Source organism: Bombus vancouverensis, chromosome 13 (genome assembly GCF_051014615.1).
Source record: "Bombus vancouverensis nearcticus chromosome 13, iyBomVanc1_principal, whole genome shotgun sequence".
Taxonomy (NCBI): Eukaryota; Metazoa; Arthropoda; class Insecta; order Hymenoptera; family Apidae; genus Bombus; species Bombus vancouverensis.
Window position 1 is genome coordinate 13,033,579 of NC_134923.1, and position 23,760 is coordinate 13,057,338.

The 23,760-nt window shown below is 40.7% G+C and overlaps 1 protein-coding gene across 3 annotated transcripts in view; it reads right to left on the minus strand.

Annotated features, from left to right (window-relative positions):
- LOC117159167 (uncharacterized) overlaps window positions 1–23,710 on the minus strand; it is a 53,525-nt gene extending 29,815 nt beyond the window's left edge. For 2 of the 3 annotated variants that reach the window (XM_033338791.2, XM_076623726.1), the window contains exon 1: window positions 23,369–23,710. In XM_033338791.2, coding sequence (XP_033194682.2) covers window positions 23,369–23,420 — 52 coding nt within the window. In that variant the 5' untranslated portion in view covers window positions 23,421–23,710. Of the gene's footprint in view, window positions 1–22,769; window positions 22,843–23,368 lie in introns of those variants that run through there. The other variant, XM_033338781.2, reaches the window with a different exon arrangement.
- Between the last annotated feature and the right edge of the window lie 50 nt (window positions 23,711–23,760).

Consider the following 23,760-nt stretch of genomic DNA (forward strand, 5'->3'; position numbering starts at 1 on the left):
TCAACGTGATATTAAGATTCAGCCTTATTTCTGAAATTGTGAAAATATCGACGGATTAGTGCTATCGTTGAGCTTAAGCAGCGGTAGTTATAACGACACGGTGGTGTTATTCGCTATTAAGATATTTGAAACTATTTCGAAAAATATTCGGTCGAGCTTCGTTGAACGACGAATCAAGAGTCTATATCTATACAACGGCAATTATCGGATTACAGCTAAGAGCCGTAACACGGTTCCACGTTTAATCGATCAAATGAGACGAAAAATCGTTTCTCAATCGCTCGAGTTCCGCGCACCGCTCGTCCAAACTGCCAGAGTTATTTCTCGTTTGGAAAAATAGGAAACCGCGCGCGATTAGCCAGCTAGCGAAATAAATTATTGGTCGATAAAACGTGACAAATAGAGCCGGTCGAAATCTGTTGCCGGGTGCAGTGCTTCGAATTCGTGTCTACGGCCTAGAACCGTATCATCGATGGAAAATGGAAAAGCGATTGCGCGGTTAAAAAGAAAGAGAAAAAAGAAAAAAAAAGAGAAAAAGATAGAGAGAGAATCTATATTTTCCTTCCTCCGTCGCTTATTGCTTTCTCGCTAATTTTCTTTCGTCTCCGTAACGTCGCATCCTCTATCCGTTAATTAGAGAATGAAAAATTTGATTCGGTCGTTTCGCAAAGAGAGAAAGGTCGTCGAATCCTTTGCTTCTTCTTTTCGATCGCTAAACTCGTATCGCGTCGGTACCGTCGTCTTTATTTTCATCGTTCGACGTAGTTTTTCTCATTTTATTCTATATACGCCGAATATACACTTCGATGCCCAATCTCTCTATCAATCCGTTACTAAATAACAACTTTTTCAAACAGCCAACGATAGTAACTCTGTGCGAGCAAGATAACCGTGGCGACCGCTATCGTCGAATAATTTTATTTATTCTCGTTGAAACGCGCACGCGACTCGTCAACGATAATCCGACGAAATAATTTCAAGGAACGCGTAAACAGCTTTCCAACTTCTGACGCTTGACACGAATAATTTAACTCGAACCGTGATATTTTACAGAAAACACGCGCTACGTTCTAGAACAAACGTCGCGTTGCAACAATTTACTTCGCAACAGCTACCGCGCTTTATCCAACGAGATCTCAAACCACGTTTCCTCTCTGTAAGTTATATCTTGTTCGAACGCGGCTGAAATCTATAAAATTTAGCAAAATAACTCGTACCACGGGACCACGAGGATCCAACGATTTATCCACGGTACAACCGATGGACAGAGCAGGCAGATATTGCGGCGCTAGAGGCGATAAACTCGATAAATATAGATAAAGCGGCGTTCCTTTCGGTACATTTGGATGCGTGGGCACGTTACGTAAACGCTAACCCTGGCACGGGAACCCGAACTCGATATTCGGCCTCCTCGTATAAACGCCTCGTCAAATGCGATTGTCACCGCGGACGACCAGGGAAACCGTAGACTCGACGCATCGTTCTCGATCTAACGACGAAACTCTGCTACGATGGAATTTCCTTCCCTCCCCTCCCCTCCCCCTCGCTCTTCGTCTTTCCTTTCCTTCTCGTTATATTTACGCGTTTGCGTGCCACCATGCGTTATATAGGAAATTTAATCGTTACCTATATCACCTATATCGTATCGTCAGGCTACGTTTATTATACATCGTCTCTGCTGGATAAATCGTTTACTTCGCGTGGTTGTCGTTCGATCGAACGTCGAAATGCGAATCTAACGTAACGGATCTTCGAATCGATGCAACGCTTCCCTCGGCTTAAATATCGTATCGCGATATTAAATATACGCCAACCATTTCGTTTATCGTAATTTACGTAAAATCGAATATTTCTCGAATGTCTTATTTCGTTAGAAAGCAGGATAAAATTTGACGAGAAAATGAAATTTAACGGTTATTAGAAATTGCCAGTTCGACGATTATTCGTTCAAATATTAATTAATTTATCGATTATCGATATCATTAACTTTAACGGAAAATGTACAATTACACCGTCACTTTATCTATGCATCTTTCCATGAAAATCAAACAGATTTCCGTAATGGAAGCTCCGCGTGCAATGTGATATCGATTCTTAAACTACTTTTATCGTCGTTTTCATTCTCACTTATATAATCAGATTAGCCGAAGTCAACGAGTCCCGATGAAAAACGACGAAGAACGTCTTTCCCGTACGCGTAGTGCGAATCGAATTAACGCGTGCATAGATATTAACTTGTTTACACGATGTTACGCAACGCAACGAGACCAACGTTTTATTAGAAACTCCGTTCGCGGGCGATTCATAGATTTTATTACTTGGAAAAATCAGCATTTGCAATTTCTTTCGTCAAATATCAAATACGACTTCGATTGTATCTTTTTCAGGACGTGAATCGTTTAAAATAGATCACAGCGAAGATGAATTTATAACGTCAGTGTGATTGTTTGCATTGCCTTGACTCAGCTCTCCCCCCCCCCCCTCTCTCTCTCTCTCTCTCTCATATCTAATTGTAAGCGAAGGCATTTTCGTGCTACATTTTTCAAAGAGATAAACTCGTCTGTCTCGCGTACGTCTTACGAGTGAAAAATTCAAATTCGCCAAGTGCAAAGATCATTTTAGTTTCGATTCGTGTCAAAATTCCGATTGTTTTCCAATGAAATTCCGAACGTTTGGTACTGCACGTGTTTAAATCGCCGCCACATATTTTCTATAGTAAAACAGATCGCGATATATCGATACAATTGTTATTAAAACTCGATAAGAGGGTGGTCGATCTTGGAAAACCGTTGGAGAAAACTGATCGCTTAAACGCTTTTGCGTAACGAACGAATACAGAATTTGGAAACGGCGGAACGCGAGGTAAAAATACGTTAAAAAAATATAGGTATTCTTTGAAAATTCTGCAACCGGTTAAAAATATCTTATAAGAAATAAGTCCGGAAGGCGATAGGAGATAAAGCGAAAATATTTCTAGAAAAATATAAAATACTCGACGATCGATAGTAGACAGATAGAACGTTTTAAAAATTAGAAATAGAAACTAGGAAAAAGTAAATTTAGAGAAATGGCTATGAGATATACGTAGCTCGTGAAGTTGAAAGTTTGTTCGAGTTATGTCGACTTGGAGAAATTTAAAACTACAGAAACGCAAGTTCGAAGATCTTTAGGAGCAGTGAGCGATTACGAAACTCGCGAAGGCTAATGAAACGCGAAAAGAAGTACGATACGAAACAGAGAACTAATCGAAGTCTCGAGTAATACACGGTTCGGAAATTATCGTACCTGTACGGTGTATACAATCTTTCGAAGGATAAACGAGACTTGGAAATGTATAGAGATGCGATATAAGAATACAATGGATATCACGACGGGATATCACGGACGAATGGCAATCTAAAATAATATGGAACGCGTAAAACTACCGCGCAGAGTATTACAAAAATTTTGGGACTGATCGCATCGTGTTTTTGTGGGCGCGTGTGCGTTAATATCTCTGAAAAGGTCGAAATATCGACTGTCAGAGAATGCTGTTCTTTTTTCGGCATGATATATCGCGATATATCGTATATGTCACAGCGAAAGCGCTAAAATTTGATAAACGTACAGGTACGTTAACTAGCAAGAGTATGCGTTTATGTAAGATTTTCGCGAAAGCGTATACGAAAATGTCTACTGTTCCTAATAGATATATTCGCTTTACTAGACGAGATGTACGTCTCTATCAAGTAGTAAAAGTTTCGATTTCTTTGCTCGCGAATATATAAATTATACAAATCGTACAAATCAATTACTACGTGCATATATCGACTGGCGAGCGTACGCGCTTATCGAATTAACGTGTAACGCACCGTGATACGTTTGTGTCTCTGGCTGTCTTAGATCTCGTTTCAGAAACGCAGTTAACGCGTACTCTGCGCAAACAAGACCGCGGATATCCATGGAATTTCACGTTTTTATGAATCTAACTAAAGCGATAAAATCGAAACAGAAATCTTTCTTACTTGTCGAATACTATCGCCAGTACATACATGCATACACGTTTGTTTATCGTGCAAATCGATATGCGATCATAGACGCCCTTCCTTTCTTTAGATGTCAAATTCTACGCTTTTCCCTCGATACCAGACAACGGCCAATATAGAACATTTAGCGAAAAATGTTCGAACAATACCCACGATCGGCGTTACTTTTTCTCACTCTACTTCTTTCCGTTACTTTCTTCTTAAATGTTACATTCTGGCCGGTGTTCCTCGAAAAACGAACACGATATAGGGCATTCGTTGTACGACTTAGACGCGATCGTAGCCGCAAACATAGATAGAAGCTAGCCTTTGATAAACGCTCGGAGGATATACGACATAGAGCGGGTAGAAAGACGATGGTCGCGTATTCGCAGATGGAAAAAGGTCGACGAGAAGGGACGAAAGCTTGGCATAGCCGTGGTCCCCGCGAGGCGGATGATCTTATAAGGTGGCTCGCAGGCAGATAGGACAGCCAGACATAAGCGATTTGGAACGTGGGACCATTATAGAACCGGCTAGCAACATCGTAGAAAACATAGGACCGCCTGTTCTTCCGCTCCTTGTAAGCTAGGAGGCAACTAGATTCCAATTCGTCACACCATCGGCACGATTGTCGTACAATCACTTTGCCAAGTCAGTTTCCTCTTCGTCATCCCTCCGTTTCATCGACATCCTCCTCTCGATCGACTCGAGTGAGAAAACGAATTTATGTACGAACTGGATTTATACGGCCCGTTAGACACTCGGTTAAGCGACGATCAGCTGTGAATCAACACGACACACGAGCTCTTCCTACGCCAACGATATTTACAAGGGTGTAATATATATGCTAACAAGCAGTTAACGTCGATCAATTTGCTTCTTTGACGAAACCGACGGATAGGCTAATATCCGCGATGTCGCGACGAAATTTATATTTGTCGTTAATGTTCGCGAATCATCGACGTTCGGTGCGACATAAGGGACGATGGTTGCTTTTCACGATCGAAAAGGGTAATTATTGCATCCAAGAAATAGCACGGTTTATGGTTTATATCTTGCCAGAAATTTCATTACAGTGGCCACAAAAACATATTTATATAGGTATTAGCTATTTAGATCCAAGTGTATCAAATATCGTGTCGTACTGAAAAATAGACGGTCGCAGCCTTTGAACATTTAAGTAGTAGAAAATGATTAGAGAAGGAAAGTATCGGAAAGCATAGGAAAAGATCGCTACGGAACGATAATTAACAGAGTTTCCAATTTTCTTATTCGTTTATTTAGCGTCGTTCGCGCGATGAAAAAATAATTACAAGTACTATTACATGTACGTGACGCCGCAAAAGTGCAAGGAAGCCACGAAACAACGTCTCGTATCTTTTCCACTTGTACCATTTCGAAATGATTTTCAACTTTTACATCACAGTCTAACATATTTTTACTCTGTGACACAACGTTCGAATAAAACGACGTCGGTAATGACCACCTAATTTTTCGTTTCAACGAATAAAAATAATTTTTAATTAAACGTTCGATCGATTCGTGGACAAAATTCGCACGAAGAATAATTACGAACAAAATAGAATTTCTTCGCTACTTTTCACAACGCTAGATTTTCACTTATCTCTTCAACCGTAAAAAAAAAAAAAACGGAGATGTTAGCAGCAAATTATTCCACAAAACGTTGGTTCCAGCTTTCCTCGTGCCACTTATTTACTACATTGTAAAATTAAATCCCACTGGGAGAAAGCTCCGGAATCTGATCGCGTTTATTAGCTGCGAGAGTAATCGCATTCGTTAAGTCCAGTTAACCCTAACCTTGCTTAATTTAATATATCCTGGTGAAATAGCTACGAGGACCAAAATATGTATCTTTCGATAACCATCGGAATATATAAAGAGTTATTTCATTACGCATATCTTGTTCTTTCTTTATTATCGAATATACTACTTTTTTCGTTATACGAATTTAATTGGCTTGTTTTTATAAATTATCAGCAAATTCTAAAATTCTATACATACGTGTTACTTTCTTCCGCAATTTATTTTATCGACGTAGAAAAATTCCCGCCGCGAAACAGGAACGATGTAACGTCGACGTGCATATTCTGAATATTTTATGCAAATCCGTAGCTTTACAAATACCTGAAAATCCATAATCGAACGATTGACACGAATTAAGGTACGCCTTCTATATTTCCCCCCCTTTATATTACAATTTTTCCGTTTCATTTCCACGAGCAAGTCTCCGGTGACGCGTACTCTCCGACGAACTTGTAAGGCGCAAAATTCAAACCATTTTTCACCAGAGCAACGTCGATTCGTACAGCAGATTCTTGCGACGGTTAACGATCACAGAGTTTATAGGTTTGATCGAAGCTTGCCTGTGTTTCCGGGCTCCAAGAATAAATCAACGAATCGATAATGTATCTGGGCGTGCAGCGGTCGCTTCATCGATTTACGTGCACGTGAAAAATTAAAGAAGATGCACGCTTTTCTCGATCGCCTGACGGCAACGAAGATTTCTACGTGTTTCGATCGAGAAGGAGAACATCTTTGCAACGGCGAAGCTTTCTCCGCTTCGTACGTAAGGAATATTTAAGTATTACGTAAACGCGGTGATTCTGCGAAAAAACGCTTTAAACGAGCTATGTAAATCGTAAGAACGAAATCACGCGTGTATACATACACGTATATATGCGAAAAAGTTGGAAATATCACGCGTTTATTTTCGACGATCTTTCGACTACTTTTAGACCATCAGAAAATTACGTGTACAAAATTACGTATGGTGCGTAATGATAACTAATCTTTGATTAATCAACGACATTACACGTCGTTACATAGCTCTATGTACAATACCAATACTCGTCTAACATCTTTAACGGATTGAAAAGTAAGTAATTGAAAAAATAATATCCCGTTATATTACGATATTACAAGTTACGATGGTACGAGTTAAAGATAACGCGCATAGTGAGTAAAAAAGGTTTAAAATTCTGCAGGGTACTATGGAGGTAAATGGAGGAAAAAGGTGCTGCGAAAAAATGCTTTCCACGATAAACACGCATTCTCGTATTTTGAATACATTTCTTTCTGCATTTGGCAAGCACCGCCTAACCACCCTCTTCGCGTTACAAAGGTTTTTAATCCCGGTTAGTCGTACGCGTAACGAGATTTCATGAATTTCCAAATCTTTTCGAGCAGCTGCGTAACGACGCATCGTACCCTACCGTTCTCCCTTCGAATCTTTAAATTCGACTCGAGCGTTAAACGAAACAGGGAACGTGAAAATAAAATTCGAGTCAGAATTAGCCCGAACTATGGATTGCGTATCGAAATCTCGTTTCCGTGCTCGTAACTTCGACTCGCTTTTCTAATTTATTAAAGTGCATACTGTGATACGAGGCCATCGCAGCGCCGTATGCACTATCACGATGCTCTACGTACGAACCTAAGTAAGCCGCCAGACGAACATATTGATTTACACGAGCGAATGGCCTAAGCAAGCAACTGGATTTCGTGTTTGAGAAACATCGCGAATTAATCCGCCTTTAATGCGAAACGATCGATCGATAAAACGATACAATATAAACGCCGCGTCGGATCGTAAATATATATATATATATATATATATATATATATATATGAAATCGCGTAATGACCAAACGAGCATACCGATGCTACTGTCGCACGCTCAGAAACGGTAATAAGGTAGACAAAGCATCCCGTGCCGTGACAGCGTGCCACAGCTATCGAAGCAATAAGCAGATAGTAACGAAATAGCGGCGTCTGATAAATAGCCGACGATAACCCAACCAGCGACCGAGCCTTAGTAAATATAAGAACTCTCTCGAATCGGCACTCGACACTTTTTCGTTACAACACTCCGAATCGTCGCTCTGTTGGATTCGTACAATAATAAACTTTACCATCGTTTCTAAAGTTCAAATTTTTTACCTTACTTCTTCCGTAAATTTCGCGATTTCTTGTGTCATTTCCTACGCGACGTTATCGCGCGCTTCGATCGTCTTTTAAAATTCCTTCGCTCGTAATATCGACTCGCGCGCGTAACGGGACTACGATCGAGCCATTTCGAACAAAAGTCACGGTCGAACTGAATTTTTACTTTGATCTTAAACTTCGTTTCGGTTTATACGAAATTGGAACGCGTTAGACTCGAGTCGGAACGAAAAGTCTGATTTTAAACAGGAATACGCTGGAATACGTCCTTTGCCGTTATACGGCTATCGTTCCTAGAATTTCGATATCTTTCCTGTTACTTTAGCACGAAACTAATATTGCGCGCGTTAATATCTCGTGTACAATAACGTCAAAGAAGAAACGCGTTGTGTCGAACGACACAAATTCGAAGGGAAATGAAAGATACTTCGAAGGCGAGAAAAAAATGTGGAAGTGGTGGAAAAATTGGAAAAAATTACTACGTTGGACGGTCTGCGTTCGACGATCTCGATACCGAAAAAAGAAGCTTACGGTAAAAGTGGTGGTGAATATATGGCTTCTTCCTCCGAAGCGTTTATGACACTAGGGGATTCGCAGAATGTAAATAATTTAGGAAATATTACATTCGTTTCATTGTTTTCGAAACATGGAATAATAATCCAGGAAAAGGAAGTAGGAAAAGGAGCGTGTTTTATCGTCGAAAAATTCCTTCGTTCGAACGATCGTGTCCCCCCGTTTGATTCCGATAATTCTGCGCATTCTATTTTTATAAGAAAAAATGCGAATTACGGAGAATTAACGCAACGAGCGATCCACGATCGGAGAAATGGAAGCTCGATAAACAGGCCTGACTTTTGACCATCGATAGCAAAAAATTCTCCTCGGTGTAGAGACGATAAATCAGACCATGAACCTCTTTTTTCTTTTCTCCGTCTTTTCTATCTTTTCACGCGGTTGGACAAAGCGAGAGCGACGTGTTTTCTCAGAAACGAGTATCTTTTTGGCCGAGGTTCACGCACCAGTATTATCGAGAGGGTAGTTTCGACCGAAACAACAAATAATCACGAAACGTACGCGGGGACATTCGATACCAAGAGATTTCAATCTGTTTCGGAAAACGTGGAAACGCGTCGGCGGTCGAAGACGTAACTCGATTCCAGCAGGCTCGCACATGGTCGAGGAAAAAACGTGTTGCGACACGGTCCACCATCGAGGATGCGGAGAACCGACAGTGGAAAAAAGGCGCGGTATCCGATTTCCTAATGGTACAAACCACCAATAACGACGTTCATTACGCTTATTACGGGCTCGGACCGTATTTTTTCTCCTTTCGCGGTGAACTGCATAGGATAAGGTGGGAGTTGCTCGAATCGATTAAGTTTCAAGGCTGTAAAATTTAACATCGAGCTTCGCGCAGATTAATCGAACGACGATAACGAAGAAACGACGCGTTCGCAGCCCTTCGGACAGCTAGAATTCCGATAAGGTAGCATTCTCCGAGTCCCGAGGTATAAAGTACGATCACTGGTGGCAAACGCGACGAGAAAGCCGCAGAAAACGTAGACGAAATCGACAAAGTCCCGAAATACGTTCCATCGCCGTAAGTTTCCGGTTGTTTCGTCGTCGTTAATTAACGATTCGGACAATACGTTTCTAAATGCTACGCAAATATCGACTTTCCTTTACGAAATACCGTTTCAGACGTACGAAGTAACGTTTTAAATCGCGCTACGTACCTATTACCGTCGTAAATGGCCGCGATAAAGGGAATAAGGTAATTGGTATAGGCGTTAAAACGGTCAATACAAAATGTATCGATACGCTACTTACAATAGCTGTACACATAGTCGTCCGCTGTGTTTCGGTGTCAATTCGCGTCGTCGCGGAACTCGTTACTTTCCACAGTCGCCGTCGATTCACCTTCAGGTTAATAACACGAATATCACGCTACTCCGATGCGATATAACGCGCGTGACAATTAACGGTTTTCATTGTTTAAGAAGGAATAATTTGCGTAGAATACGAGTGAAAGAAGAAAACGGTGGAAAATATCGAATGCCTGAAATTACGTTTTATAACGGCAATGTTAAAAGATAGAAGTGGATCGTGTGGATGGATTTAACAAAATTACAAATGAGACGTTGCCTAATTTAGTCCGATAGAAATCGCGTTAAATTATATCGAAACTATTCCTTTGAAGTACGCCATCGAGCTTATCGATATTTTTTCGAGATATCTTAAACCTATCTATCTACGAGTACAGCGATTTACAACGTATTTCGATTCGCGATTTAAAATCGTAAAATGCTAGAGAAACGTTCGAGTTTAAAACAGATTCGCGACTGAAATTAATTAACACGCTCGATGCTTGTAGGATGACTCGATGTACTATCGTTCGAAACGTTTCGTCTGTCGATTGAAGGAGGCGAATAAAGCTACAGAATGGCACGAACATGTCCCATATTGCGCATTTATACAGGTGCCAAGAATCACAACAACACGAACGGTCCAATAATAGTTAGAAGGGCGTGTCACCTTACGATTGCGAATCTGATAATTTCGGTCTTTCTATATAAGTAGCATGCTCGTTTAGGTTTCCACGCGTACGTTGACAGACGATACCATTTTACTATTATTCGATAGCTGCTTCGTCAAGGTACGACGAAACGATCGAGACAGTTTTGCCGGTTTGTCAGCGAAATCTTGCGACGACGAGTAAATAATCTGGTAACTAGAATCCATCGAAGCGACAGAATTTCTCAAAGCGATAGTTCCTTGAGAAAACTAGCCGAGTAGCTGATCGAAGGAACCAAGAGTCGCGATAAAATTGCAAATCACTGTCGTTCTAGAATTCTATTTCCGTTGTGGCAGATGCATAGTCGCCGTTACGTTATCATTCCATGATAGTTACGAATTAAACAACGGAGATAACGTTCGATACAAAGCTGTTAATCTCGATCTAATCCGAAGATCCGCATAAGTAGCGAGAAACGTGAATGACACTATTTATAACGATCTAAAACAAGAGCAAGTGTATCGGTATTTTAAGCATTAACCTAGTTCGTATATTTTCAGCGTAAAAGCAATTTAATCGTCGCGGCAGTAATCTCGCGCGAAGACGTAAATAGGCAACAATTAAAACGCGTAATATTCGCGAAGCCTCGCTTCGGTAAGGTATGGTGATTTCGTAAACGCGCGACGGCATTCTCGAAACGTCCTCTAATTCCAATAACGCAGCAACCTAATTCTCGAAATATTTACGTAATTAGACGATCAACTGGATGCATACGAATTAGAGAGAAACGAATAACCGTAACTGATTAACTGCTCCTCTTTTCCGCCGATAGCGTTGTAAGCCGTGAACGAAGCGCCATTCACCATCGGAGAGGCGCCTATAAATCCATCCAGCCGAGGAATCGGCATTCGTACGGGAGATTTTCTAAGGCCAGAAAATCACGCGGCTATTTCTGCTCGCGGTGACCAAGCGTCGCCGAAATATTTCAACGAGTATTGCTAAATTGTGCTCAATGAACTCGATGAACCAACCCTTCCGCTGGCAGATGTACAGAACAACGACCGGGCATTTGCCAACCGAACGCGCGCCATCGTAGGTTACCGATTCCTCGGTAACCGGGTTACACCATCGAATAATTGCAGGGATCGCAACCGAACGCCACAGGTGGGAAACGCGATAGCCCAGGTTTTCCGACTTTTACAACGAAGACAACCTTACAGTCGGATACGAAGCTCGCGAGAGAAAAGCACGATAAATATATCTTCGTCGATCTCGAAACCAACGATGGAAAGAACTTGCCAGATCCGAGATAAGACAGGATACCACCGAACTTTGATATCGTTTTCGTTTCGACGAAAAATTAACTTCCCTTCGATGATTTTCTCCGCGGAAATTTAAAGAATCGCCGTTACTTTTCGCATCTTCCTCGTCGTTTCGGCCGAGAAACTTATCACTGGACAACGACCAATACCGTCGCGACGTGGAATATGCGACGAATAAGAAGAAGGAAGAGCGAAAAAAAAAGGGAGTTACGCGTGACGATAACGCGTAACGTAACGTAACGTAACGTAACGATGTGAAGAAAAATGAAATATAAATGCGATGGCTCGTTATGTATTTTGCGGACGATTCTTCCGTGAATCACTTTCGCGTTCACGTAACGCTTCTAAGAAATCGCGTACCAGGAATAAAGTCCTAAAGGAATGTTGCGAACGGTGTGCTATGGCGAAAGACTCGATGTGCTGTTATGGTACAGCGAATGTGGAATATCTGGTGTTTAACGCATTTGGTATTTGTGGATAGAACAGTCAGCCATAAAACTATCAGAGCTTAGAACGGCAAGATTTCGTATCGAAAATACTCGTAATTAGCTCGACATCGGCTAAGCGATACAACGGATCGGAAAACTAGTAGCACTGGAAATACAAGGATACGCTTGTTTCGTACGAGCGAACACCTTTTTACCCACAACGAGCTTCGTATTTAAAATACTTTATCCGATTTTAAACACCGTATCGTATGTCGCACACGTTCGATCACTCGAGGCAGCGATATTCGAAATAATTAATTATTATTATTATTATTATTCGAATATATCTTTCTCCGCTGTCCATCGTTAATGCCAAGTTATTGACCAATTTAGGATCTCGATTCAGCGACTGAAATTGGACAAAGATCTACGAACGTAGTAAATATAATGGCGAACGTGATCGTTCAAAGTCGAAAGTGTGAACGCGCGAGTGGTAATGGACGAGCAATTTGTGAATCGAAATTAGACAGCGAAGCAATGCAAACAGAAAAGCACGAAAGACAGGCGCGGAGAAAAGCGGCAAATCGGGCGGCTACTGCATTTGGCAAATCGTCAAAAGTTCTTTAACCTTTCGGGGCAAGGTGGAGGAGACGGCTTCGTACGAGGAACAAAGCAGCGACGGTGTTACACGCGATTAACGCTGCGAGTACGCACAGTGACCATATATGTGTGTACGTGCGTGTGTGTGTGTGTGTGTACTTACAACACGTACAATATACGCGTAATAGCGATAGTAAATATACAAATACTTTTGCCAGTCATTGTATTCCGAGAAACCGCGAAACGCGACGTACCAGGATACGTTTAATCGACGAAAGACGCGGGAGAACGATCTCGCAAGCGGAGTGTCACAGAGACGACGGCAAGAATTTGGCGAGAAACGTTTGGTTCGTCCACCCCCGCGCGCGCGATTGCCCCGTTCGCGTGTCGCTCAAAGTTAAGTATAACGTCTCGTGACGGCCCAACGATTCGAAAGCGGGATGGCGGACCGCGTGACGAAGACCTCGTGGTCACTCACGTGCTATTCATAACCTGAACTCGAAGCGGCTCGTTCCGCACGCACTTTTCGTCGACGTTGCGTCGAACGAGGAACGCGTTATAACGCGTTTCGCGAGCAACGCGCGCATTCCCACGTGCACGGCGATTTTAACCTCCGCTGACGCGACGCGTTACAGGACACGGTGACACAACGACAAAAATCACAACGAATTAATAATATAACGAAAACTTATATAGAGAAAAACTTATCCGTTACGGGGTTAAAGCACGATCGCGCGAACACCGATGTAACACGACACCGATGACTTACGTTAGACATTGGGTTTTTCTTGCACGTTAACGAAGAAAGATCTATCATGAATAAACAGTAGGTACATAGAGCGATTTACGTAACTGGAACAAATTATGTGGAAGGAGATGCACGTGTGTGTGTGTATGCGCGCGTGTGCGTATAACGTAGAAACAAAATTGGGGCAAAAAGTATATGTTGCGAGTATACGGAACAAAGTATATCTTGCGAGAAAATCTTACGTTTCTTAAGACTGTGCAATGACAAAGATACGTGTATCGCTTCGAGTCGATGCAGCAACGTTCCGCATCTTTCGACGAAAGTTAACGAGAGAAACGGGATAAAGAAGCACGTAGAGACACGGATAGCGAAGTTTTCCTTGTTACAAATGTGCCTATATACGTTTGCGGTCACGTAACAAAGCATCGGCAAGTCGTTTCGGCCGACGAATTTTCTAACACGTTTCTCACGTTTTTCGTATTCTTGCTATCGTCGAATCGATTAAAAGATAATAGTAAACTAAATGAAATCTTATCGGGCCAACACCGTTCGGCGTTCGTTCGTAGTGGAAAGGTGTCCTCGTAATAAAAGCTCGAAATCGCGACGCGCTAAATCTTCTTTGCACGTCCATACAGCGAAGCGCGTGCGGCTATGCATACGATACGCACACTTTTGTCACATGCCGTCGCGCGTAACGCGCGCAAAGCCACGCTTTATCGCCGACGGCCTCCGAGCCTGTTACGTAATTCACCGGAACGTCGGGAAGGTCTACGATCTGCAACACGTGCAACGTTCACGCAGAGACATCGTAATCACCACTGACACCAAGTACCGTCTTTTTCTATTTATTCGACGAAGGAATCTCGCCCCTCGAGATATTTTAGTTGCATGGAATTCTTCGTCCTACTACTTCGACTCGATCAGCTTCGGCCCGATCAAAATTTCTTTTTTCTATTTCCCTTGCAGTAAATGCATACGCGTAACGTACTTGCATATCGCGATTACGTATCAATGCGTCATATAAAAAGAAAAGTATCGAGATAAACAGAGTTGGTCGCCTATTGCGAATAGACCGCGGATTTTTACGCGTTTATAGGAAATTTAAAGTTGCAAACTGCGCAAAATACACACTATATGTAAAAGTATATAAAATACGTAAAGTAGAAAAAATGTGTACAACGTACGGCGAAGATGACGCGAGTAATCGCATTGTAATTTGCAATGGGGAAAAATTTGGAAATTTAGAAGACCGTAAACGCGTCTGTAGGAGGTTTTCGAAGATAAAAGTGAAAAACTCGCCTGAAACTGAAAGGTGGCAGAAGATAGTGGAATACAACGACCAATGCATCGCATAGTTACAGTTTCAGTTTAACAAATATAACATTTACGTTTGAATTTTCTATAAGAAATAAATAAATATATAAATAAATATATATATATATATACGTATATGGGAAGTCCTCTTGGCCAATCCGATAGAACCAGCGATTACGCGAGTCAGCGTAAAATATTACTGCGATTACGAGATCATTACGCGTGCTAGATTCGCGTAAGAAAGAACGAGGAAGTTTTGTTTTTCAACTAGGAAGTTTAGTCCGTAAGGAATAATTATGTGCGATTGTTCGGAGTAGTAATCGTATCGTGATTACGGTAAGTATGTTTAGTATTTGCGATATCGGATCGTCGGATGGATCGATATTTTGAATACAGTTATAGTGGAGGCTCGATCGATCGAAATATCGATAATTTGAAAGGTAAATGTTTAAAATAGTTGAATATCAAAGTGTTTGGTTCTGAGAATATCGGTATCGGAGAATATCGGATGTTTGATATGACCGATATTCAGAGCCTTCGTCGATACGATATGTAATTATCGGAGCGTTGTTCGCACTAAATGCTACGCTAACGCGTAGCATCGAGTATCGAAATTAGTAATAGCTATTTACTACGACTGAATTAAACACTGAAACGTAAGTATCTCTTTCCTAAAATAATTGGAATACTTTGATCGGATAATATAGTATTATCGAAATACTATATCCATGTAGTATCTATGCGTGGCTAAAATATAAGTACTCGACGCGTTATTTCTCCATCGAATACCGTCGCGTGATTCTACGAACGAAAAAACGTAGATAATCGGAAATGATTCGAACGTTGACAAGCGCTCTTCTCTTCCACCCAAACGACCGTGTCCCAAATCGCTCGAAAAGCTGAAAATCTCTGCTTCGACGTGTTCGAACGATCGATGAATTATTTAGATAGCAGATGCAGTTCGCGATATAGTCCGCAACACGAATGCCGGTACGTAACTTCTTTGGGACGAGGCTGAATGAATCTTTTCTCGTTGCATATAATACTCGTTCCTGCGTTTGCAGAATCTAAAAGTAGCTGCAGCTTCTTGAGATTTACTCGGTTATACGAACCGAAAGTCGTAAACAAGCTCGAGCGTCGACGAAAATTTATAGGCTTCCTATTTTTTGAAGAGCGATATCAAGTGGCTACACGATACCTGCCGTACAATTTCAAAAGTTAAATTCGTTACACAAAGATATCGTGCTCGATAATGACGTTAAATCGTTACTCGACGAGAACGATACGGCGATTACGATACGATTTTACTTACAACGATCGTCCGCTGTACGATAGCGAGGTGCGAGACGAGACTCGGCCAGGTTACGTAACAAACAACGTGCCCAACTTTCAGGGCACATGCGTTCACGCATAACCAATCCTTATTCCTTCTCGGCTCTCTCTCTCTCTCCCTCTCTCTCTCTGTTTGCACGCACCGTCGTTCGCGTGCATATCCAAGCTTCATAACCGATCGCTTATATTTAGATACAACCCATTTAGTATCTATTAGACGTATCACAGCGATACAACGCTGCTGATTTCTTCTATCGAATCTTACAAGTATTCGATACGGTAGCACTTACTTATTACGGTAGGAGTTAACGTCGAGCCTCTATTATCCGAACTACGATCGAGTATAGTTTCGTAATCCGAGTGACGTGATTCGAAGATTACGACAAGAAAGAATACGGTACCCGTTAGATTATATTCGCTTCGATATAAGCGGTTAAAAAATGAAATTGCACGTGAATTTGCGCGATATTGGTAGATGCTCGATAGAGGTAAAGCACGGTAAGGTTGGATCGGGCTAGATGCCACGCATCGAACAAAGTTACTCAGGACCTTTTCTCTTCCACGTATCTGATGGTCAAGGTCATCGGAGTCGAGACCCCCCCCCCTTCGCGCATAATTAGCATCCCCGTATACCGCGATTCTCCTCTCATTCTCGTATATATTTTGAAATTTCAATATCGTCGTCACGATAGTCTCTCGATAGCGACTCGTTGCGATGCTAACGCTAAGAAATTTCAAAAGGTTTCGTACAATGCGCGTAATACGTTCGTAAAAGAAAAAAGATCACTGTACGTGATCATTTATTTTGTCCGCCATCTACCGAATCTCTCTTACCGAAACTGCCTTGTCCCCGACCTGTCCCGATAAACGAGATAAACGAAACGTGTATTTTTGCACTTTTCAATTTCGCACAAATGCGTAAAAGTCGACCGTCTAGCGATAACGGCGCCGCTTCTAATCGCTAAACGATACGATACGACAGAAGAAGAAAACGTAATCCCTGCTCGCAGTAGTACGAGTCGATTATTGAGCCCACTCATGGAGTTGGCAAGAAACACCATGAACCACGTATCTATCAAGATTCGCGCATGTCGGCAACATCCCTGATACGATCGTTTATCAGCGAGGAACAGACCGCGCTATACGAATACGTGTTTCGATACACGGCAGACATTTAGTCGATGTCTTTACAATCGTGAACGATCGAATAATTTATCGAACTCAGATTGAAAGAAAGTAGGACTGATTTACAACCGATTTATACTCTATTCGATACTTGCATCGTAGAAACGATATTATTGGTAAGAAGTAGTTGTATTTCTGCAATTGAGACACACGATGAAGGATAACGAACAAAAAGCTGTGAACCAGCGTACGCTATACGAATCGACTAAACTCTCCACATTCTATTTACCTACGAGCAGTACACCAAACGTTACACGTAGTGAGAGTATACTATTACTCGAGATATAAAAATTCCGAATTAGTTTAACACACGTACTCCCCGTAGTAATGTTATTCCCGTATCTCTACCCACCGATCTATCCTTGCCGATCTTTACTAATTACAACAGCCATAATCAAAAGATCCGCTTCCTTTCGCAAACACGGCCTCGTTATTTCCTTAGGATACTCGCAAAGGATCGATGTAGTCTGGGGTAAGCACGCGTTTCTATCTTTGCTCTTTCGTTACAGTTCGTTCGTTCGTACGTCCGAGCAGGACGACGATCAAGGCGCAACGGCTGCTCCTATTGATTCGCTCTATCTTAACCTCCTCTGCCCCTCTCCCTCACTCGCACTCGCACTCGCACTCTCACTCTCACTCTCTCTCTCTCTCTCCCTCTCTCTCTCCCTCTCTCTCTCCGAAGATCTTTGAAGAAAGAGTGTGTCGTGGAGAAAGGGAGTGAATATCAAGGGTTGCGGATCGTGAATTCTTGGCGAGCGCGCATTCTTTTTGGAAGGGAAGGAAAGGACGATCGAGTCTCATCCCCGGTCGTTTAACCGAGACGACTAAAAAAAATCCATTTATGCCGCGTGTAAGGGCGCGGTCGAACACCAGGAAATAAGAAAGAGAACTTTGTTCGTATATTCGTAGTTTATATTTAAAAGATCAAATTATTTTCGATCGTACTGCGTTTTTTTCTTTTTTTTTTTTTTCTTTTCTCATTTTCGACCCAATTAGACGGTAACTTTAATTAACGTTCGATCGATTAAATTAATTCAACATCTTGTTACGACGTTGCGAATTCTCTCCATTTGCTAGAACGAGAACAGGGTTAATCGCAAAAAGAGGTAAGGGTAGGAGAGAAGGTTAGAAGAGAAAGATTATTTAGAAAAAATCTTATTTTACGCTTTTTGTATAGAAATTCAGACTGAAAAGGCGCAAAAAATATCGAGTTCGGAAGAATGGAATTGTCGTTGAGAGACGCGAGTTAAGGAAAGAAGAAGGAGAACGTATGTGCGCACGTTGAGCGGATGAAAAGGGGAAGATGCATTTGCGGAATGCGAAAAATCGAAGCAGCAAAGAGATTGGGCTTAGGTTCTATAAGCTAGATAAGTTGTAAAGTCACGTAGATTCCTCATCGCGTTCATTTTCCTTAGTTCCTAAAGTTTCGTTTTTGAAAATACTTGGAACGGGAGAGGGGACAGGAAATCCTTTCGTATTTCAAATCTTGGAAAAGGGCATAACGCTTAAAGTTTGTTAATCTTTCTCAAACCTGTATCTTCAGAATCGAATAATACGAGGGTTTAGAAATAAATAGCGCATATATCGTAATAACTGTTCCAATCATGGTTTAGAATATAATGTTAATTTATACGTATTTATATGTCGTATTTAAAGATTTAAATTCTATTTATCAAAGTGCAAAATTTGTCGAAAATTATACTCGATTAAGAAAGTGACAAAGAAACCTTCCACCTTCTGGACAATGATGCGTTCTAACGAACAAAAGCTAGACTCACGACGTAGCGAAGCCTTTCGTAAAAATATAATAAATATTTCGTCTGGAAAATTGAAATATATCGAACATTAAAATATATCGAAAATTAAATTGCTATTTATATAGATTCTCCTCTTCTGACCATGTTCGAAGCGAAAAATTGCAACGCGCGCGCAGGCCTTATACATGCATACGTATAGGTACAGCGTGAGAAGTACATAGGTACATATCATGCTATATAAGATGATTCATGCAATTGAGATAAATCGTTTTCCTGTCTGGTTCAAGGGGCAGGGAAGTAATAAAAGAAAATAAAAGCGATACGGGTGATACGATCTACGTTGAAAATGGAAACAATTTGGAACTTTTCTGCTGTTAATTCCGCAACGAACCACCAAACAGTCCTATATATATGTATATAACAGAAGACATAGCACAGAAGAGATTTTTCAAGGAATTTCAAGTATATATGTACTCTATGAAATATTCGTACTTTAGTTGCTTTCTCTAATATCGGTACGAGTAAAGCGTTCGTCAGAATCGATTCTACTAGGGGAAAAAAAAATAGGAAAAAAGATGATAAACATTGACATTTCATTCAACCTATTCTTCAAAACATTAAACAACTAACTTTACGTAAATATAGCAACTGATCTCGTATCACAGCTACTAATTTTTCCGAGTCATCCTAATAGTAAAAAAAGCCTAGCAATAACATCTGTTTTATGCCAAAGCTATATTTTGTATCGGATGTAAGAGATGAAAAGAAAAGAAATACATTTAGTTTTATAGCTTATACAGAATATTGGATGTGTAGATTATTATTATTATTATTATAATTAATGTTATATTTTACACTAAAAAAAAATTGAAGAAGAAGGAAACATTCTCAACGAATCGATATAAACTACTATAATTTATATATCATTTTAATTTTGAGTTTGCACATTGAACTATCTGACGATAAGATATAAAACTTAAATCTCCTCTTATTTCCAGCAAACGTTTGAAATTATCATATATATTATGATATTAATTTGAAATGGTTGTAAGTATCGTAAAAACTATCCAATGACGTAACCGACAGCTCTTGAAAAAAATACTTTTACTCCAACAAAATACTCTGATCTTTCAAGTATGTAAATGCAAAACGTTTTTAAACGAGAATACGTCCATCTTTTTTCATGTCCAACGCGATATTTCTCGCTATGTAGTAAAACGAAAACGTGACGTTAATTTTCCAATCATTTCACCCGATAGTTAATGTCTTTTATAGCGATAAAACGCGCATGCGCCAACTATCTCGAACTCGCACGCAACGCAGAAAATTATTCATTGGTTTAATAACCGCAGGAGAACGATAATTGGTAACGTACCAAGCAGAACAAATATTAAAGGCTTAACTAGCGTCTTAACCAAATAAAATAGAAACCGAGACCAGCGTCTTTTTAACATATCTAAAGTGCGAAAGTTTCTTTTCACGTGACGTCTATGCACGCAACTTCTTTCTACCTTACGACGGCATACAAAAGATCTGTTACGCAATTTCAAAAATAAATTACCGCTAGCACGAACACGAAGGCACAGGAGAAAAAATATTCAATTCGTTCCACCTCGTTCACGGAAAACACAAGGAGCCGACTTTCATCGCTAAACTAGTGCATCGCTAGAAACACTAGCCAAGCATTAGATGATTTGACACGCGATCCACGTTGCGAACTACACGCTGCTCCGCCTATGTTTATATTTTCGTGAACATCGATTACCTAACTGCGATTCTCGTTTTAAATCGATGATATAATTCATCCATTCACGGTATTGAAATGAAATAAAAGCATACATCAGACTAGATACACGTATTAATGAATGAAAAAGAAAGTTGTAAATAATTCTAAATAAAGCATGCATTTACAGAACTAAAGAAGAAATTCATTTTGTAAAAACAAATTCGTATACGATCAAATTTATAACTTGTCAAAAATAAAAGAACGTTTAATATTATTTAATATTATGGAAGAAGCAAATTTTTATATGCGAAGGAATTTATTTTCCTTTATATTTTATTATATTTATTTAGCTAATATCATTCGTGTTTTGAAAGCTTCCAACAAAATATATAACGTTCACTTGTATCGCTTACAACTTAAGCAACAGTTAAAACACTGCTTAGAATTGCGACACTGATACCAAATTTTATTAGGTAATTTTGATACACCCATTCTAATAAGTAATTCACATTTACAGTTGCTTTCTGCAAATATCACGACATTAACGATTTTTAAAATATGACGATGTTATAACGTTATAATACAAACGATCAGAGAAAACAACCCCAGAGAAACTAAGTTAATGATATGAAAGAACAAAAAAAAAAAAAAAAAAAAAAATGGAAAGAAATTAAGAAATTAGTGATCAAAAATTTTACAAAATATAGGAAACCGTGCGGGTACAAGAAAATTTCTTAGCTAATATGTATACGGTACCGCCGTCTATGGTAACTCTTCAGCATAATCCACATAACCTTATCGGGCGAAGATAACGCCAACGGGTTTGATAAACGCGAAACGAAACGTGATGTACAAGCAATATTCCAGACAAATAGAAGATGGGGGGTGGGATCGACGAAAGATGTATACAAAAACGTTATGAAATACAACTAGCGATGTACATACATAGGTATATTTGGCAATCGTTGAGGTTTATTATCGTTCCAACCTAACATGTTCACGTGCGTGTTTGTGCTATTCGACGTTGACCGTGGAAGAAACCGAACATCAAAATAAATACACTTTACTATAACCAAAATTGTCAACACAATAAATCTGTGTTTATAAGCCTGATTATAGCTAAGAACCGTATATCGGCAAAAGAGTAATTGAACAAGCATGTTTCGACACATGATACAAGAATGAATTACAGCAGTGACAGAATATTGAATTTTCTTTTCTTTCCTTTCCTTTCCTTACCTTTTGTTTCATACATACGTCGTTTCATTTGCTAATCGTAATGGAATATGTATACTTATTTACACAAGAAACAAGTCGAACGAGAGACACGACTTTCTTTCACCTTCTGATGACATCCTATATATATATATATATATATAAATATATATACTACCACCATCTTTGCACCCCGTTTTCTTCTCGACGACACGCGGTTGGAATGGAACTAACCAACCTGATTTTTTCCTGATGCCTTAAAAATTCCACATTTTTACATTGTCTGTGACATTTTTGTGGCGCATTTCCACGGTATCTATCATCGTGTGCAATTCTAGTGTCTGAACACACGACTTTCGTGGGGCAAACCCTTCAACGACGAGAACGCACCTCGCGTCAGAGTTCGAAACATCGCAGCGACAAACGCACAAGTCTCAACCGGAAAATAAAAGACATAGGTTATAGAAGAGCACGCGGTAGGATACAGACGAAACTGCGTACTTTGTTTTTGCACTACAGTTTACGCTGGACATATTACCGGGTTGGGTATAGAATAAAAGCAGCGTATATTAGAACGGGTCGTTGACGACGGAGATATAGCTCGGGCAATCGAGGAAAAGAGACGCTTAAAATACGAGAAGACAGGCATTGACGTACCGTAAAGTTGCGTGTAGAGCGTAGTAGTAGACACATTTCCACGAAGGAGGAAAGTCATGGAGGGTGTACGGATCGATGCCTGGCTAGGAAATGGTCCCGAGCAGAATGGCAAAATTTCCTCGTAATATCGCGCATTGCCACCGGATGAAACTGACTCGCTGTACACTCGTTCATCTACGCGACGATCGTCCCATGTCGTTGTTTATCGCGAACGCGTTTTTTCCGTTGCCGGGCAAAAAAAACAGCGTGTCTCGGCACACGACGTGTCGTATAAATGCAACCACCCTTATTATTTCACAATCTCCTCGAAATTGATTTGAGATTATACAGAAATTGGTGAGAACAGATCGGGTGTCACGGCCACAACGGTGACCAGTAGAGCGCACACGTTCGATACCACGCAGCATGCAAAATAGCAATTCACATAACCGGGCTGCGTTTTACGATAAATGTCTATATGTGATCAATGATCAATAACTAGACCGAGAACGTGCGGCCACGAGATACACTCGCAAGTTTCGAAAGCATGCATCATAACCTCGGACATAAGCGACGTTCGCGTGTCTCGCAATAAATTTCATTGATAAGAAAACACTCACTGCCAATGCTGAGAGTTCTCCATCGAGTTTTCCGCTTAGAACCCTTGCCCATCTTTCGCGAAGACCGAGCTGGTCCTCCTCCCTTCTGTCTCTCGTCTTCTCAGCGATCTCGGCCAACTTTCTACAGCGACAGCTCCACCAAAACCATGTTGATCGCGATTGATCTTGCTACTACCTTGGCGGTAGCATTTTAACAACTGTCCGCCGACCAGTGTGTCTCACGTTGCTACTCTTATTGAGAGAAAAAGCTTTGGAACGATACGAACCGATAAACGAGACCTATCCGTAGCAGAAGACAACTCTAATACGTAATCCGCGCCGCACGAATAGCGACCACATACTGCTGTCCCCACCTCACCCCTCCCTTTTGGTCCCCACCCTGCTCCAATGGA